We start from the raw sequence: 19882 nt of genomic DNA on the forward strand, positions 1-19882 counted from the left end.
TCGGCGGCCGGCTTCCCGGCCCGGTCCTTAGCATCCAGCACAATGCGGTATATTACCGCATGAAAACGTGCGATAAGTACCACTCTATTGAACAAATACCGCATTCGTTAATTAACGCAAAATTCTTAGTGAATTGCACTTCCAAATTTACCGCAAGCGCTATTCTACCACATTTATTTGACCATTATTTAACTCTTAAGCCCTGTACACACGTACCGATCGTCGGCCGAACGATCGGCCTTCTTTTGTCTTGTCTGTTGAAAACTGCAAAAGACTGCACACGAATTTTGTCGGCCAACAACAGCCGACTGCAGAAGTGATGTCATGTGATGGTTAACTTTCCTTGTCTTTTTTCTTTTTCTGAGCATGCCCAGTCTTGCAAATCTGCTGTCTGTCGGCCGAATTCTGTACTGACTGGCAAACAATCGGCCGTTCTGGTGTCGGCATACAAAAATTTTAATGCTTGCACGACAGATTCTGTTCGGCCGAAAGTGCGCTGTCGGCTGTCGGAAGCATCATACTAACAAGCCGAAAATCGGCCGATCGTTCGGCGGCCGAACAGTTTCGGCCGACAATCGGTACGTGTGTACGGGCCTTTAGTGAATTGACCCCTTAGTCTAGTAAGACTGGAATGAACTGAATTGCATTGTTCGACTGTATTGTCGGATTGTACAAGTAGGCCTACCCCGCAGGGCCTTCTGGTAACTGGTTCGCCTATCCCTGCACAGCAAGGCAACAAGCGTTTTCCACTTTTATCTGGAAACAAGAAAACTGTCCCTGAGCTTGGTTTTCTTGTTTTATTGGGGGTAATAACTTGGATGGGATAGAGAGGTTGTGGGATGCCCAGCTTGACTAAAACAATGAATGGGGACAACTTCCTTCCTATGTACAAAAATCCTGAACTGTCCTTCTTCCTCGACATCGACAGTCTTTAGTGATCAAAAGCAAAAGTCCCTTAAAGACTAGGAGCTCTCAGTCCCCTCTGGAAAATAGCCCAGTATGTTGCAAACTGCATATAGGATATAGTAGTATCCCCTCTGTAGAACTGCTCCCAGCTTTACTGTCTGCAGGAACTACCAGGCCTCCTGGCTTCTCGTCCACCAGTCCACCTGGCTGCTCTGAAGATCTCCCTGGGCAAGGGATAGGAAGGGTTAAGCACAGCGCTGTCCTCCTCAAGGCTTGCTATATGTGGCAGTCTCTCCCCCTGAGGGAGAGTGCCGATGTGAATCCCTGGGTATGCCGATATACTCACACTGTCCTCTTTGCTCCCTGCTGCTCTTTAGGCAAGATTCCTCCTCAAACTGAGACACTGATAGGATCTTTGCAAGCCAGCCAGAGCCCAGTCTGGAGGCAGAGCCCCCCAGAACCAGAGGTCCCCTCCTAGGCCACGAGAGCCTCCTCAGCACTCAATCTTCCACCCAATTCTCCTGCTGCCATGGCTCTCCCATATTTAAGGGCTGACTCAGCCAACCTATATCTATTTTTGTACTTATATTTAAATGTGGATTTATTGCATTTAGCACCTTTTATTATAGCACTCCTAGCACTTTATTCACCTTTTAAATTATTTATGTATTTTTAGTTGTTTTAGCAAGCCCTGTTATTATTTATCCTTTTTAGTATATTATCATTATATATAATAGAACACTATTATTCATTACCAGTGGAGTGCTGTCTACCAAATAGCAATATTCACATTTCACTTCGGTTGGCCTAGTATGACTCAAGACCAGCTGCTTCACTTTGTTTAAATTTTGTTTAAATTTTGGTTCACTTCGTATTAAAGTGGAGTTCCACCCTAATTTAATACTTACCTCCATCTTCTCGCTCCGGGTCACCTGAAAAAGAAAGGGATAATCGCATATTTTTTTTTTTTTACTTACCTCGTAGCGAAGAAAATATACTTACCTTACTTCCTTCTTCCTCCTTCCTCGGCCATGTCCCGTCGTCACTTCCTGGCTCTGCAATGATTCCTGGGAGCTGAACGTCATAGCTCCCAGGAATCATTGCGCCTGCACCGGCCCCGACGTCAGTTCCGGGTCGCGCGCGTCATCCCCTTCTAAACAGCTTCTGGGCATGCCCAGAAGCTGTAGAGGGATGACGCGCGCGACCCGGAAGTGAGGTCGGGGCCGGCGCAGAGCATCGTGGGACCACAGAAGGCGGAAGAAGACGCCGAAGGGGATCTCGCTGGCTTCAAGCTGCCCACATCTGAGATGGCAGTGCTGGACAAGACGTTTTCAAGGTAAGTATTTGTCCTAACAGGTAAGTGCAACCCGGGACAGATCAGAGGCTAGCCATTGTGGAATGTACTAGCCCTGACTGTCCCGGGGGTATTAAAAAAAAAAATCCAGGGTGGAACTCCGCTTTAAGTGTTTTAATCCAGGTAAAAAAGGTATTGGTTTTATTTTCTTTCTTCTTTTTTCATTGTCTATCTTTCCTGTGTGACAATTTGTTTCTATGTTACTATGTAAATGGAAAACTTTTCTATCTTTAAATAAAATCTGATTTTAAAAATGTGATTGTTTGTACAATACTAGTTCAAAGTAAATTTTGACAGTGCCAAGTTTGCTGAAATCTATTTCTCAGTTACTGTCATCTCTGTAAAAAAAAGGGTTATGTACACAGACTTTTATTAATTGTAGGTCTTCTACTGTCTCATGGTAGACCAAATCATGTCACTGAAAATCTGCTTACTGAAGTCATTTACTTTTTTGGACAAGATTTGGGATCAAAGTTTGTGTTTGCTGTTTTTGAATGACTTCATTTTCAGGTGAAAAATTTGTTCGTAGTCTGATAACATATCAGTATATATAGATGACCACCTTGGATCTTCTGCTTCATCTGTTCCAGGTCTCTTGGTGTGTCTACCTTGGTCAAGTCTCTAGTGTCTACCTTGGTGAGTACCATTGAACGATCAAGTACCATTTAAATGAACACCTTACTTCTATTTCTGAATACATTCATTTCTAAGTATTGGAAGGTTCAGCTGCCAAAATTACTTCAGATCTTTTTTATTTTTATATTTCACCAGTTTTTGGATGGTGAGAACATTTTTCAATTTTCTATGGAAAAAAATAAATTCAGTAGAAAATATATATATTTTTGTTTTTAGTTTTGGATATTTTGACAGTGTCAAGTTTTCTGAAGTCCGCTTCTCATTTATTGTCCTCACTGTAAGAGCCGGTTCACACTACCACGACCAGAAAGTCGCCCCGTGACTTGAAGAGACTTGTTTAGAGACTTGTTTAGAGACTTGTTTAGAGACTTGGAAGAGACTTGGAAGAGACTTGGAAGAGACTTGTGCACTACTTTGAAGAGACTTAAATGATAGGCGACTTTGTCTGTGGGGAATGCCTGGCTAATCTCTTTCTTCTTCCTGGAAAGTCTGATAACAAGTCGCTTCAATTAAGATAAGGAGGCGACTCCCATTGAAGTATATGGGACAGTCGGATCACAGGTCGCCTCAAAGTAGTACAGGACCCTTTTCTGAAGTCGGAGTGACTTCAGTAGTGCCAATTAAGACAGCACTGATTGATTAACATTGCTTTTGTTATGTCAAGCGACCTGGGGCTACACAAGTCGTCTCACAAGTCGTGCTAATGTGAATGGGCTCTTAGACTTGTGTAGCCCCAGGTCGCTTGACACAACAAAAGCAATGTTAATCAATCAGTGCCGTCTTAATTGGCACTACTGAAGTCGCTCCGACTTCAGAAAAGGGTCCTGTACTACTTTGAGGCGACCTCTGATCCGACTGTCCCATATACTTCAATGGGAGTCGCCTCCTTATCTTAATTGAAGTGACTTGTTATCAGACTTTCCAGGAAGAAGAAAGAGATTAGCCAGGCATTCCCCACAGACAAAGTCGCCTGTCTCTTCAAAGTAGTGCACAAGTCTCTTCCAAGTCTCTTCCAAGTCTCTTCAAGTCACGGGGCGACTTTCTGGTCGTGGTAGTGTGAACCGGCTCTTAAAGGGTTATGTACTCAGACGTGTAATAATTGTAGGTCTGCTACTGTTTTATGGTAAACCAGAACATGTCTCTGGAAACAATAGACTTTTGCTTTATTCTGTTTTTGATTTATTTAGCTTGCAGCTAGACATATGCACGTAGTCAGATAACATATAGTTACATAGTTAGGCCCCGTTCACATACAAGCGACGCTACTTCGCACCGCGACCTCGGAGGCGCGCCGCGACCTCGGAGCGGCCGCCATGGACTTCATAACATTGAAGTCTATGGCAGTCGCCTCCGGGTCGCCCCAAAGAAGCTCCGGACCCTTTTTCTAAGTCCGAGCGACTTGTGTCGCTCCTATTAGAACGGGTCCGCAGCTTCCCTATGGAAGGCGACCTACGGCGACCTGTGACCAGGTCGCCTCACAGGTCGCCTTAGTGTGAACGGGGGCTAAGTCAGGTTGAAAAAAGACACAAGTCCATCAGTAAAGAAAACCCAACCATACAAACCCATATACACAATCCTATACCTGCAGTTGATCCAGAGGAAGGAGAAAAACCCCAGCAAGGCATGATCCAATTTGCTACAGCAGGGAAAAAAATTCCTTCCTGATCCCCCAAGAGGCAATCGGATATTCCCTGGATCAACTTTATCTATAAATATTAGTAGTACCTAGTTATATTATGTACACCTAGGGAACAAATCAGTACATGTATGTAGATGACCACCTTGGGTTTCTTCTTCATCTGCTCTAGGTCCCTTGTGTCTACCTTGGTGAGTACCATTCTATGACTAAATACCATTTGATGAGCAACCTACTTATGTTAATTCATTTATTTTTATGTATTGATAGGTCCAGCTGCCAAAATTAATTCAGATTTTTTTTTCAGTTCACCGCTCTTAGGACTGTGGGAAAAATGCTTTAATTTTCAGTGCAATTTTTTTCTTTATTTTTAGTTTCAGTCAGGAAGGGTGAAATCCTCAGTCATGATTTACTGCTGTATCCCCTTTTAGGGAGATTCACTCTATCAGCTATGATGGTCATTGTCACCAGAACATAAAGCAATTATGAGATCCAAATTAGCAAAGATCATCCAATAGGGACACCCATTTCACCAACAGCTAGAAGGGGAATTCCCATCACATTGGGGCAGACTTGTATAAAGTACTCGAAATTTCTACTTGAGTAAAAGTACAAGTGCTCGATCAAAAAGTGACTTGAGTAGAAGTGGAAGTGCTCGCAGAAAAAGTTACTTAAGTAGAAGTACTAAAGTATTCAACATTTTTTTTACTTAAGTATTGCAAGTAGTTTTTTCAAAAAATTTGCTACTTAAGTACTAAAAGTAAAAAGTACCAGTAGTTTTGAAAAAAAATTTCTACTCAAGTACTGAAAGTAGAAGTACAAGTACTGTGTTATGTAGTTATTAAAGAAAGAAGTCAAAAGTTTGAACATCATATTGTTTTTTATTATTTCAAATGATTTATTCAAATGATTAACCTGTGTTTGTTAGTAGTTTCTTGATGCACTTTAAGCGCTGTAGCACCATTTATTTGTTTGTTTCATATTTTCTTTTTATTGGAAAGATTTGGTATAGCAGCTTTTATTATACACAGCCTTTATTTTCGTATGCGCTGATTTACAAATGACATTATACACATTTTTTTGAGCTTTATGCAACCTGCCATCTACTGTTCTGGCAGTGGTAATTTTTTTAAAAGTAACGAGTAACTATGCAGCACAAAAAAAAAATACTTGAGTAGAAGTATCGAAATCATCGAAAAAATGTAGTGAAGTAAAAGTAGAAGTAGGAGAAAAAAATTCTACTCTAGGAAAGTACAGATACCGCATTTCGGTACTTAAGTACAGTACTTAAGTAGTTCTACTTCATTACTATACATCTCTGCATTGGGGACATTTCCTGGTGCATCTCCGGGACGGAAAGTAAAAAAACTCCCCAACTGGTCAATGACTTAGAACACATCCTTGCTAATTAATTCTCATGGCGGCAAGACAAGTAGTATTATTTTTTCGGATCAGGAAAAGGCAAGTTCTTTTAATAATGAGGTGGGGACATCAGCAGAAGTGTATTAAAAGATTCATTTTTTTCTTTCTCTGTAGATCCACCGTTGTTGAAAATATGAAAGCTCTGCCTTTCGGTCTACTTTTCCTCTATGTGGCTCTATTGACGCCAAGCAGAACAGATGGACAAGTGGGAGAACGAGGTATAAATATTTATATCCTAAAGGAAATCTGTAATAGTTTGGGGTAAACTTTTGGCATCAATATGGTTTTATACTTTTTAAAATCAGTAACATTTTTTGTAAAAATAAAAAATGTGTTTATGTTTTTTATATACACTATACTGTTAAAAGTATTGGGACGCCTGCCTTTACACGCACATGAACTTTAATGATATCCCAGTCTTAGTCCGTAGGGTTCAATATTGAGTTGGCCCACCCTTTGCAACTATAACAGCTTCAACTCTTCTGGGAAGGCTGTCCACAAGGTTTAGGAGTGTGTCTATGGGAATGTGTGACCATTCTTCCAGAAGTGCATTTGTGAGGTGAGGCACTGGATGAGAAGGTCTCCGCTCTAATTCATCCCAAAGGTGTTCCATCAGGTCCGGACTCTGCGCAGGCCAGTCAAGTTCCTCCACTCCAAACTCGCTAATCCATGTCTTTATGGACCTTGCTTTGTGCACTGGTGTGCAGACATGTTGGAACAGGAGGGGCCATCCCCAAACTCTTCCCACAAAGTTAGGAGCATGAAATTGTCTTGGTATGCTGACGCCTTAGGAGTTCCCTTCACTGGAACCAAGGGGCCAAGCCCAACCCCTGAAAAACAACCCCACACCATAATCCCCCCTCCACCAAATGATTTGGACCAGTGCACAAAGCAAGGTCCATAAAGACATGGATGAGCGAGTGTAGACTGGAGGAACTTGACTGGCCTGCACAGAGTCCTGACATCAACCCGATAGAACACATTTGGGATGAATTAGAGCAGAGGCTGCGAGTCAGGTCTTCTTGTCCAGATCAGTGTCTGACCTCACAAATGTGCTTGTGGAAGAATGGTCAAACATTCCCATAGATACACTCCTAAACCTTGTGGACAGCCTTCCCAGAAGAGTTATAGCTGCAAAGGGTGGGCCAACTCAATATTGAACCCTACGGACTAAGACTGGGATGCATTAAAGTCCATGTGGGTGTAAAGGCATGTGACCCAATACTTTTGGTAATATAGTATATATATATATATATATATATATATTTATAAAACATAAAAAAGCATTTTTTTTTACTGAAAGTATAAAAAAGATTTAAAGTGAATGTAAAGTATTTTTTTTTTATAATAAAAAAACATGTCATGCCTTATGGAAATATAACTAAATATAAGCATAAACAATTAGAAACACAAATGGATTGCTGATCTTATCCTAGACCATTGACCATGCATAGGAACTGCCTCATCCACACAATATATATATTGACTGTAGTTGTAATCTATGAATACAATTTTTTTGTGTTTATAATTGTTTATGCTTATATTTAGTTATATTTCCATAAGGCGCTATACTTTTGTTTATCATTTTGGCTGTGTGTTGTGTATACTTCTTATGTGTCGGCTGCCTTAATCTTAGCTTTTACATATACACAGCGCAGGATTCTTACATTTTTAATCTATTCCGTAAAACATGTCATAGTTACAGACTCTGTGCAATGTAATTACACAGAGCAGCCCTGAGCCTCCTCTTCTTGGATCCCCCAGTAGCACTATTGGCTCCTCCTCTTCAGCTAGTGAACTCATAGGCAGCAATTTCTCATGGGGGCACTCTTGTGGGCTCGATCCCAAACCGAGCTGCCTGCGTTCATAGATGAATACAGCATGGCTCGGCCCCACCCCCCCCTCTCATCACAGAATTAGACTGACAGCAGTGGGAGCCAATGGCTTCCACAGCTCTCAGTCTGTCCTGTGAGAAAGGGGAGCGAAAACAGAACCTTTCCAGGCGGATTGAGGGAGTACATTTAATTCATAGTAATGTACAATAGTATGATGAGTTGCGCTGCGGTGCTGTACATCGCCATGCAATGCAGTACAGTGCGCTGCGATAAAATGCAGCATGCCTTGTTTTTTTTTTTTTTTTAAACAAACATGTTACTTTTACCTCCTCTGTGCAGTTGGGTTTGCACAGAGCAGCCCAGATTCCTCCTCTTCTCGGGTCCCCCTTGGCGCCTCCCTCCTGCTGAATGCCCCCACAGCAAGCAGCTTGCCTCCTGATTGGCTCACTGGCTGTGATTGACAGCCAATGGCTCCCGCTGCTGCCAAAGCCAATCAGGAGTGCGAGTTCCCAGAGAGGAAAGGTTTTCGTGGACACCGTTGGATCGAGATGGGGCTCGGGTAAGTAATGGGTGGGGGTGGGGGCTCCTGCACACAGGTTTCTTACCTTCATGCATAGAATGCTTGAAGGTAAAAAACCTTGTGCCTTTACAACTACTTTAGGTTAAAAAAAATGTTTAGGCTTTAGTACCATTTTAAACATAGTATTATTTTTACAAGAAAATATCTAAAAATGATTTAAAAAAAATATAAAACTATTAAAAATATAGTATAAATAATAAAAAAGTATACATTTATATATATATATAGATCTATCTATCTATCTATCTATCTATCTATCTATCTATCTATCTATCTATCTATCTATACATTTATACACACGCACACACACCGATCAGCCATAACATTATGAGAAAGGGAATATCTCATTACAATGGTATCTGAAAATTGGTGGGATATATTAGGCAGCAAGTGAACATGTTGTCCATGAAGTTGGTGTGGGGAAAGCAGAAAAAATGGGCATTGCAGTTTGTTGTGTATGGGGCTTAGAAGCTCATGGTGACTCGTGTCCACAGCCAAAAGCTTCTACAATGGTCACATGAACATCAGAACTGGACTACGGAGCAATGGAAGAAGGTGGCCTGGTCTGATGAATCACGTTTTCTTTTACATCATATGGATAGCCGGGTGCGTATGCGTCACTTACCTGGGGAAGAGATGGCACCAGGATGTGGTATAGGATGGCAAGTCAGCAGAGGCAGTGTGATGCATTGGGCAATGTTCTGCTTGGAAACCTTGTGGATGTTACTTTGGTGTCCATGCCTCAATGGGTAAGGGCTGTTTTAGCAAAAGGGGACCATACTCAATATTAGGTGGTTTGTCATAATGTTATAGCTGATCGGTGTGTGTATATATATATATATATATGTATATATATATACAGGGCTTTTTTTCCCAGAGAATAGGTGCAGGAACTCCCTCTTTTGGACTTACCCCTTGTCTCCGCCCCTACCTACCTCTGTGAACTGTTCCTTGGCTCCACCCACTACCCACCTCCCAGTACCATCCCTTTTAGAAAATACAGAACAAAGTAACATTTGTGGTACTAAGTAATTTGTATGGAATTTGTTAATGATAACAAAAAAGAAGTAAAATAGATCCCATGCAGCCAACAACAATATATCCCCGAGCAACAATAGATCCAGCCAGAAACAATGGTCCCTCAGCAGCAACAACAGATCTCCCAGCAGCCAGCATCAATAGACTGCTGCCTAAACAGTAGATCCCTCCCAGCAACATAAGACCCATTCCAGCAACATAAGACCCACCCCAGCAACAATAGACCCCCCCTGCAAAACAACATCTCTTCCAGAGACAATAGATCCCCCAGAAGCCACATTAGATATTCCCAGCAGCAATAAATCCTCCTGCAGGAATAGATCCCCTCCAGCAACAATAGGTTCCTCAGCAGCCAGCATCAATAGACAGTGTAGCACAACCCAGCACTCCTTGCCATTACATACATTCAGGGCTGGAGGTGCCGGTGAACTGCGTTCCCCTGCGTTCCCGCTGAAAAAAAAAGCCCTATATATATATATATATATACAGTATATATATATATATATATATCACAAAAATATAGAGAAAGTATGGGTTTTAGGGCCCAATTGAAACAGGAAAACCAAGAGACCATTTTATAAAAAATTAGACATTTTATTTAGATCATATAAAAATATAATGTGTAGTACATGAGGGATTATTGAACATCAAGAGACAAATCCCCCATATATTCACCAAAATCAATTAAAAAAGACCAAAGCACAGAAATATGCTTCAAGCTGATGTTGGTGCGAGAAGTCTCTGTTGTTATACGGTTTGAAGGTCCCAATGAGCAAACGCGTTTCGCATCGGGCTTCGTCAGGGCCAAAGAGACCGAGCAATACCGATATTTCTTGCTGTATATATGTATGTTAGTCATGGGCAGAACATCTAGACTCCTGTGTTCATAAATATCTTGTAAACATCAAAATGGTACACCAGACCGATCTGAGATTATTGATCCTTAGGTTTATGTATGTTCCCCATATGTTGTAAGGTGGTCTTTATACCCCTCTAAATGGATGTATCCTCATAATAATTTGACTCAGTCAGCACAAACGCTGCATCCTCCTTGAATTGATATCAAAAGCATAACTTTCTAGCCAAGCCTTTGGATTCTCCACTTCAGTGGATGAGCCTTCCCAAGCGACGTCATTCAATACTATAACGTGCTTTAATGTGGTCTGAGAAAACACATGGAGACAGGACGTATCAGGGTCTCTTAATGCATGTCCCCCATCCTTAACCACTTGCCGACTGCTCACAGTATATTTACTGCGGCAGTCAGCCCCTCACAGGCAGAGCGACGTAGGTCTACGTCGCTAGCCTGTGAGGCTCTGGGGAGGGAGCGAGCGCGCGCCCGCGGAGGCGCGCTCCCGCGCGGTCACGGACCCCCCCGCGCGTGTGACTGGCGGACCCGATGTCCGCCGGTCACTCGGCGATCGTCGGGGGGTCGGGAGAAAGTCAGGCGGCTTGTGTAAACAAGCCACCTGTCATTCTCCTCGGTGTAAAGACACTGATCACACGGATCTACTATGTAGATCCGTTGATCAGTGTCCTTACACCTCAAGCCACAGCCAATCACAGTAGAAAGCACGCCCCTAGGGACACACACAGCCCCTCCCTCCCAAATAAAGTTAACCCCTTCACTACCAGTGTATTTTTACAGTAACAGTGCATATATATAGCACTGATTACTGTAGAAATGTCACTGGTAACCCCAAAAGTGTCAAAAATGTCAGTCAAGGGTCCGATCTGTCCGCCCCAATGTCGCAGTACCGCAAAAAAAATCGCAGATCGCCGCCATTACGCGTTAAAAAAAAAAACAACAAAAATGACAAAAATCTTTCCCTTTGTTCGTAAACACGATAACTTTTGCGCAAACCAATAAAAATAGGCTTTTTGCGATTTTTTTTACCAAACATATGTAGCATAAAACAAATTGGCCGAAAATGTTAAAAAATTTTGATTTTTACATTTTTTTTGGGGGGAATTTCATATAAAAAAATGTGAAAAATATTGTTATTTTTGCAAAATTTACGCCCTTTTTTTGTTTATAGCGCAAAAAGTAAAAAGCGCACAGGTGATCAAATACCACCAAAAGAAAGCTCTGTTTGTGGGAAAAAAAGGACGTCAAATTCGTTTAGGTACAGCGTCGCACGACCGCGCAATTGTCCGTTAAAATCACGCAGTGCCGAATCGCAAAATACCCCCTGGTCGGTTAGCAGCCAAATCCTCCGGGGCTAAAGTGGTTAAGGGATAGTAACCCCGAATCATAGAGCGAGACCTTTGGAAATAATGAGGAGCCTCTTGTCCTGCCTACCAATACTGTATATATATATATATACAGTATATTACTGTTTGCATAAAGTGGCAAAGAGGGCCTGTGCTGTTGTTAAACCCAGACAGATCTTTTTAATTCAATGCTTCCTGGGGTTTCAAAGTGGGGTGAGGGATAATGGGGGGGCTGGTGAGTCCAGAGGTTAATTTAAAAAAAAAGAAAGATGTTTAAAGTGAGCCCAGGGTCACCTCACTTCCATACTGTGCTAAATTGTATTCTATAATTAAACAGGACTGCCTGGAATTCCGGGACCGCGAGGACCACCAGGACTACCAGGACCACCAGGAATGCCGGGACCACCAGGAATTCCGGGGATACCAGGAAACTGCAAGGATTCAGGTAAGATGAAACATTGTGCTCATAAAATTTTAATTTTAATTATATACTTAAAATCGGGCCTATAACTAGACAATATATTTTTTATGGTTAAAGTAAAGCTTTTTTTTTTTTAATTCGTTTTAATATATAGGGAAAGGTTAGAACCCCTGTTAGGTCTATAATGCTGTGTCCCCCTTTGGGATAATTCTATTTATTTGATGGTTGTTAAAAAAAAATATTTTCAAATCTATTTCTATGGAATCCTATTTGCAAAAATTCCTCTGAAAAACATTTCCTATATTTTACAACTAAATGTCTGATACAGGGATCAGCATACAAGATATATTGCAAAGCATTCTGTAAAAGGAAAGGCCCAGCACTGGCTGTGCATTGAAGCAGCTTGTGTACAGCCATGGGAGCCCAATGGTTTGATTTGAAAATGGTCAGGAAGAGAGTAGGGAAGGGGGTTTTCCTTTGTGTGACCCCCCATTGTGCAGCAGCTGTAAAGTGGAAGCTGCTAATAAAGATGTCATCCTTTCAGCCCTTGGTCACTGACTCGAAAGCAGATTTTCTCAACCGGGGTTCCACAGAACCCTAGGGTTCTGCAAGAGGTCCCCTGGGGTTCTGCCGCAATCTGCCCTTCAGCAGCGGGCAGCTGACAGGTAGATTGCATCCCCAGCATGCAGTTCAGAGTTTCTCCACTTTTCCCCACCAGGCCCTCCACCCACCCCTATCCATCCAAGGTGCTTGTATGGGACATCACCTGGGATAGACAGAAAGGGAGGAGGGGTCAGAGGAGAACAGTTTGCCAGAAGAACAACAATCACAACCACTTTCCTGCTAGGCTTAGCATAAGAAAACAGTTTGTTGTGTGCCCCAAGTAGTGTGCCACATGCAGGGTGCCCTAAGGAGAGTGTCCCATAATGTGCCCCATATAGTATGCCCCATAATGTGCCCCATATAGTATGCCCCATAATGTGCCCCATGTTGTATGCCCCCTAATGTGCCCCATGTTGTATGCACCATAATTTGCCCCATGTAGTGTGCCCTATAATGTGCCTCAAGTAGTGTGCCCCATGTAGTGTGCCCTATAATGTGCCCCATGTTGTATGCCCCAAATTGTGCCCCATATAGTATGCCTCATAATGTGCCCCATATAGTATGCTTTATAACGTGCCCCATGTTGTATTCACCATAATGTGCCCCAGGTAGTGTGCCCTAAATTCTGCCTCAAGTAGTGTGCCCCATGTAGTGTGCCCTATAATGTGCCCCATGTTGTATGCCCCAAATTGTGCCCCATATAGTATGCCTCATAATGTGCCCCATATAGTATGCTTTATAATGTGCCCCATGTTGTATTCACCATAATGTGCCCCATGTAGTGTGCCCTAAATTCTGCCTCAAGTAGTGTGCCCCATGTAGTGTGCTTATAATGTGCCCAATTTGTATGCCCCAGATACTATGCATCATAATGTGCCCCATGTTGTATGCACCACAATGTGCCCCATGTAGTGTGCCCTATAATGTGCCTCAAATAGTGTGCTTCACAATGTGCCCCATGTAGTGTGCCCCATAATAAGCCCATGTTGTATGCCCCATAATGTGCCCCATGTTCCCATGTTGTATGCACTATAATGTGCCCAATGTAGTGTGCCCTATAATGTGTCCCAGGTAGTGTGCTACATATTTTGCCTCAGGTAGCGTGCCTCATAATGTGCCCCATGTTGTATGCCCCATAATGTGCCCCATATAGTATGTCTCATAATGTTCCCCATGTAATATGGACTATAATGTGTCTCATGTAGTGTGCCCTATAATGCACCTCATGTAGTATGCCCCAAAATGTGTCCTGCTCCCATGTAATGTGCCCTGCTCTCATGCATGTTTTTACCACTCCTCCAACCATCCATCTAAAAGAGATCTATTTCATGGGCAGTTTTACCTATTAGTCCTAGTGCCAGGTGTTTCTTTTCTATATGTTTACCTACTTATTGGCCTTCCAAGGTCCAAACTTAATATTGAGCATAAATAATTTTGGTCCTCCACAACAGTCCGAGTTTCTCATGTGGCCCCTTTGGGATAAATAATTGCCCGCCCCTGTTTTGGAGCTTTGATGAAATAAGTTGATAGGTAGCTAATCTAAGAGGGGCTTCCAGAATTTTGAAAAACTGCAAATTATTAAATGAAATAACAATCAAGGAATAGATGTATTCAGTAGGCATAGAAAATACTTCATTGCCCTTACTATAAATCCTTCAACAGTATCAACTTCTCTTTCCTCAGTATGTGAAGGGAAAAACAAAGCCTTGGATGGACAACTAAAAGAACTGCAAACAGGTAAGAAGAAACAAAGAACGGTTGGAAAAAAGTTACATGGGCAGCTGGGCCTGATATACCAAACTGTTCTACTAAGAGCTTTCTCCCTCAGGAACCAATCAGATTTGAGTCTGAGCCAAGGGGCTGAATCTGAGTTGTATTAGGGAGACCTATCTCGTTCTTAGTAAGAATATGTTGATATGTCGGGTTCTTTATGGTTGGGTGACTTTCATTTTTATGCATCTCTTGGGAATTTCATGCAGATTTTAGCATTTGTTAGTAATGTGTTGGGCCATGGCTTTTTAAAATTTCCTTATTTAGGACACAAAATACAGGTGAGTTTGCGAAAGATAAACAAGCTGAATATCTTAGACAGAGCACAGGAGCTATTTAACCAATACACTGCTCCATTCCATCCATTCATATGGAATCAACGTTATTACAGATATAAAGAATAGTCCCACCTTCACCAGTGTCCAAGGGGGCCAACAAGTTCTGGTAGTGTGTGGAATGAGTGAAAGCAAACCAGGGGCACAAGGCATCATTAACTGTATCTTCCCAGTGGTATAAAGAGTCCTTGAGCTCTTCCATCTAACCTATGACATTAACTTTAGCGAACCACAATGCCATAGGTGAGGGACCAGTATTTTACCAAGTGGTGGGTATGCAGGCCCTGGCCGCATTGAGAACATGGACCGTCAAGGAAGACTTGAATAGAGAAGTTGGGACCTGATTAATGTGTAACAAATAGGTCATGGGGTGGTCTCCTAAGGGGATGGAGGTAAGTCGAACAATGATCGAATATGCAGTACTCGGTGGATTTCAACGTCTCCAACACACATGTTTATGAAATACTTTGGATCTGCACCAATGGGATAGAATTTTATACCACTGTTGCTGGAACGAGTTCACTATTATGTGCAAACAAATTTGTCCTCTTGATCTGGGCAGGGTAAATGAAGTTTGCATGTCAGATTCCCTTTTTCTAAACAAATCTCCGGAGGCACATAATCCTCTGGTGGTGCCGTGAGGAGTTCATAGATTAAAGACAATAAATAAGGGGTATATTGCGTGGATTTTTGCTGGGCCATGGCTTGGCTAAAAACAGATTATAGCAACACGTTGACCTAGAATAGGTTAATCTTTACAAGCATGTTATGTTGCATCCATATTCAGGGTGTAACATGTAACATGGTCCTATTCTCCCCCTCCCTGTGACAGTGGGCATGGACTCCTCTCCCTGCACCCACTATCACAGTTAGAAAACAGTGAGGCTGTGCATGGTTTGGCTCACACAGCTGCATCATTTACAGAGATCTGTGAATGAGACAACTACAATTCCCATCTACCATCTTGGCAGGTGGCTTTTAGCTCTCAACAAACTGTGAGGGTGCTAATAAACATCCTCATAGTTCATTAACAAGCTCTGCAGCTTTCAAACTGACAACCCATTAGGAAGTGTGGGCAGAAATCTGTAGGGCTTCTCTGAAGGAGCCTGAAATTTCTCCCCTGATCCACTGATCGTGGGTGCGATGCTCTGTAAGCTCCTTTGTAAGTTTTTTTCCTGCAGAAAATGTGCATTTATTATTTTTTTAACCACTTTCCCACCGGAGGATTTTGCAGCTTAAAGACCAGACCCCTTTTTTCAACTTGGCACTTCGTGACTTTAACTGATAATTGCTCGGTCATGCAATGCTGTACCTAAACGAAATTTACGTCCTTTTTTTCTCACAAACAGAGCTTTCTTTTGGTGGTATTTGATCGCCTCTGCGCTTTTTATTTTTTGCGATATTAATAAAAAAAGAGCGAAAATTTTGCAAAAAAATGACATTTTCAACTTTGTCTTTTAAAAAATATCCAATATACTCAATTTATGTCATTTTTTTTTGCCAAAATATATTTAGCTACATGTCTTTGACAAAAAAAAAATCAATGAGCGTATTTTTATTGGTTTGCGCAAAAGTTATAGCGTCTACAAACTATGGTGTAAATAGTGAAATTTACGCAGCTTTAATTTCTGACTGCCAATCTCATTTCATGAAGTGCTAAAATGGCGGGGCAGTACAAAACCCCCCCAAACTACCACTTTTTGGAAAGTAGACATCCTAAGGAATGTCCTGACAGGCATGTTGAGCTCATTGAATATTTCATTTTTTTGTCACAGGTGTTTGAAAAATGACTAAAAAAAATTTTTTTTTTTTTTTTTACACAAAGTTGTCATTGAAATGATATATTGCTCACACATGCCATGGGTATATGTGTAATTACACCCCAAAATATATTCTGCTGCTTCTCCTGAGTACAGGGATACCACATATGTGGGACTTTTTGGGAGCCTAGCTGTGTAGGGGTCCCCAAAAACAAATCACCACCATCAGAATTTCAAAGGGCGTACATTTTTCATTGCATTTTCTCACTACCTCTAACGGTTTAGGAGGCCCTGAAATGTCAAGATACCACAAAACCCCCCCAAATGACCCCATTTTGGAAAGTAGACACCCCAAGCTGTTTGCTGAGAGGCATGGTGAGTCCATGGAATATTTTATATTTTGCCACAAGTTTTGTGAAAATTACAATTTTTTTTTTTAATTTTTTTTTTTTACACAACGTTGTCACTAAAAGATAAATTTCTCACACATGACATGTGTATATGTGGAATGACACCCCAAAATACATTCTGCTGCTTCTCCTGAGTATGGGGATACCCCATGTGTGAGACTTTTTGGGAGCCTAGCTGTGTACAGGACCGCAAAAGCCAATCAACACTCTCAGGTTTTCTAATGGCGTAAATTGTTCATGTCATCTCTGCACTACCTGTCACAGTTTCGCAGGCCCTAAAATTCCAAGATAGCACAAAACCCCCCCAAATGACCCCATTTTGGAAAGCAGAAACCCCAAGCTATTTGCTGAGAGGCATGGTGAGTCCATGGAATATTTTATATTTTGCCACAAGTTCCGGGAAATATATATATATATATATATATTTTTTTTTTTTTACACAAAGTTGTCAGTAAATGATATATTGCTCACACATGCCATGGGTATATGTGAACTGACACCCCAAAATACATTCTGCTGCTTCTCCTGAGTACAGGGATACCCCATGTGTGAGACTTTTTTGCAGTCTAGCCGAGTACAGGACCCCGAAAACCAACCTCCACTTTCAGGCTTTCCAAGGGCGTAAATTGTTGATTTCACTCCTGACTACCTATCACAGTTTCGGAGGCCCTAAAATTCCAAGATAGCACAAAACCCCCCCAAATGACCCCATTTTGGAAAGTAGACACCCCAAGCTATTTGCTGAGAGGCATGGTGAGTCCATGGAATATTTTATATTTTGCCACAAGTTCCGGGAAATATATATATATATATATATTTTTTTTTTTTTTACACAAAGTTGTCAGTAAATGATATATTGCTCACACATGCCATGGGTATATGTGAACTGACACCCCAAAATACATTCTGCTGCTTCTCCTGAGTACAGGGATACCCCATGTGTGAGACTTTTTTGCAGTCTAGCCGAGTACAGGACCCCGAAAACCAACCTCCACTTTCAGGCTTTCCAAGGGCGTAAATTGTTGATTTCACTCCTGACTACCTATCACAGTTTCGGAGGCCCTAAAATTCCAAGATAGCACAAAACCCCCCCAAATGACCCCATTTTGGAAAGTAGACACCCCAAGCTATTTGCTGAGAGGCATGGTGAGTCCATGGAATATTTTATATTTTGCAACAAGTTCCGGGAAATATATTATTATTATTTTTTTTTTGTTTTTTTTACACAAAGTTGTCAGTAAATGATATATTGCTCACACATGCCATGGGTATATGTGAAATGACACCCCAAAATACATTCTGCTGCTTCTCCTGAGTACAGGGATACCCCATGTGTGAGACTTTTTTGCCGTCTAGCCGAGTACAGGACCCCGAAAACCAACCTCCACTTTCAGGCTTTCCAAGGGCGTAAATTGTTGATTTCACTCCTGACTACCTATCACAGTTTCGGAGGCCCTAAAATTCCAAGATAGCACAAAACCCCCCCAAATGACCCCATTTTGGAAAGTAGACACCCCAAGCTATTTGCTGAGAGGCATGGTGAGTCCATGGAATATTTTATATTTTGCCACAAGTTCCGGGAAATATATTATTATTATTTTTTTTTTGTTTTTTTTACACAAAGTTGTCAGTAAATGATATATTGCTCACACATGCCATGGGTATATGTGAAATGACACCCCAAAATACATTCTGCTGCTTCTCCTGAGTACAGGGATACCCCATGTGTGAGACTTTTTTGCCGTCTAGCCGAGTACAGGACCCCGAAAACCAACCTCCACTTTCAGGCTTTCCAAGGGCGTAAATTGTTGATTTCACTCCTGACTACCTATCACAGTTTTGGAGGCCATGAAATGCCAAGACAGCACAACCCCCCCCCAAATGACCCCTTTTCGGAAAGTAGACAACCTGAGCTATTTGCAGAGAGGCATGTTGAGTATTTTGCAGATCTCACTTTTTGTCACAAAGCTTTGGAAATTGAAAAAAGAGGAAAAAAAATGCATTTTTCTGTTTTTTCTTCATTTTCCAAAAAAAATTAGAGCTGCAAAATACTCACCATGCCTCTCAGCAAATAGATTGGAGTGTCTACTTTGCAAAATGGGGTAATTTGGGGGGGTTTTGTGCCATCTTGGCTTTTTATGGACTTCAAAAGTGTGATAGGTAGTAAGGAGTGAGATCAACAATTTACGCCCTTGGAAAGCCAAAAGGTGCGCATTGGTTTTCCGGGTCCTGTACGCGGCTAGACTGGCAAAAAGTCTCACACATGGGGTATCATTGTACTCAGGAGAAGCAGCAGAATGTATTTTGGGGTGTCATTTCACATAAACCCATGGCATGTGTGAGCAATATATCATTTACTGACAACTTTGTGTAAAAAAAAATAAAAAAATAAAAAAAAATTTTTTTCCCGAAACTTGTGGCAAAATATAAACTATTCCATGGACTCACCATGCTTCTCAGCCAGTAGCTTGGAGTGTCTACTTTGCAAAATGGGGTCATTTGGGGGGGTTTTGTGCTATCTTGAAATTTCAGGGCCTCTGAAACTCTGACAGGTAGTCAGGGGTAAAATCAGCAATTTACGCCATTAGAAAACCTGAAGATGTGGACTGGTTGTCGGGGTCGCGTACACAGCTAGGCTCCCAAAAAGTCTCACACATGGGGTATCCCTGTACTCAGGAGAAGCAAAAGAATGTATTTTGGGGTGTCATTTCACATATTCCCATGGCATGCATGAGCAATATATCATTTAGTGACAACTTTCTGTAAAAAAACAACAACAAAAAAAATAATAATAATTTTCCCGAAACTTGTGGCAAAATATAAAATACTCCATGGACTCACCATGCCTCTCAGAAAAAAGCTTTGGGTGTCTACTTTTCAAAAAGGGGTCATTTGGGGGGTGTTTGAACTGTCCCGGCATTTTATGCTCAATCTTAGCCACACATCACCCACTCTTCTAACC

At 41.7% G+C, this 19882-nt stretch overlaps 1 protein-coding gene across 1 annotated transcript; it reads left to right on the top strand.

The window, feature by feature from the left end:
- Positions 1-2662: 2662 nt before the first annotated feature.
- On the top strand, positions 2663-12408 carry LOC309563374 (uncharacterized protein; the record flags this gene model as incomplete). Its single annotated transcript, XM_082267768.1, has 5 exons — positions 2663-2896; positions 3113-3173; positions 6069-6172; positions 11959-12066; positions 12371-12408. Exons 1-5 carry the CDS (start codon positions 2815-2817, stop codon positions 12406-12408), a joined length of 393 nt encoding a protein of 130 aa, XP_082123894.1. The 5' UTR covers positions 2663-2814.
- Between the last annotated feature and the right edge of the window lie 7474 nt (positions 12409-19882).

This window comes from Pelophylax lessonae (assembly GCF_965119305.1).
Source record: "Pelophylax lessonae genome assembly, chromosome: 9".
NCBI classification, from domain to species: domain Eukaryota; kingdom Metazoa; phylum Chordata; class Amphibia; order Anura; family Ranidae; genus Pelophylax; species Pelophylax lessonae.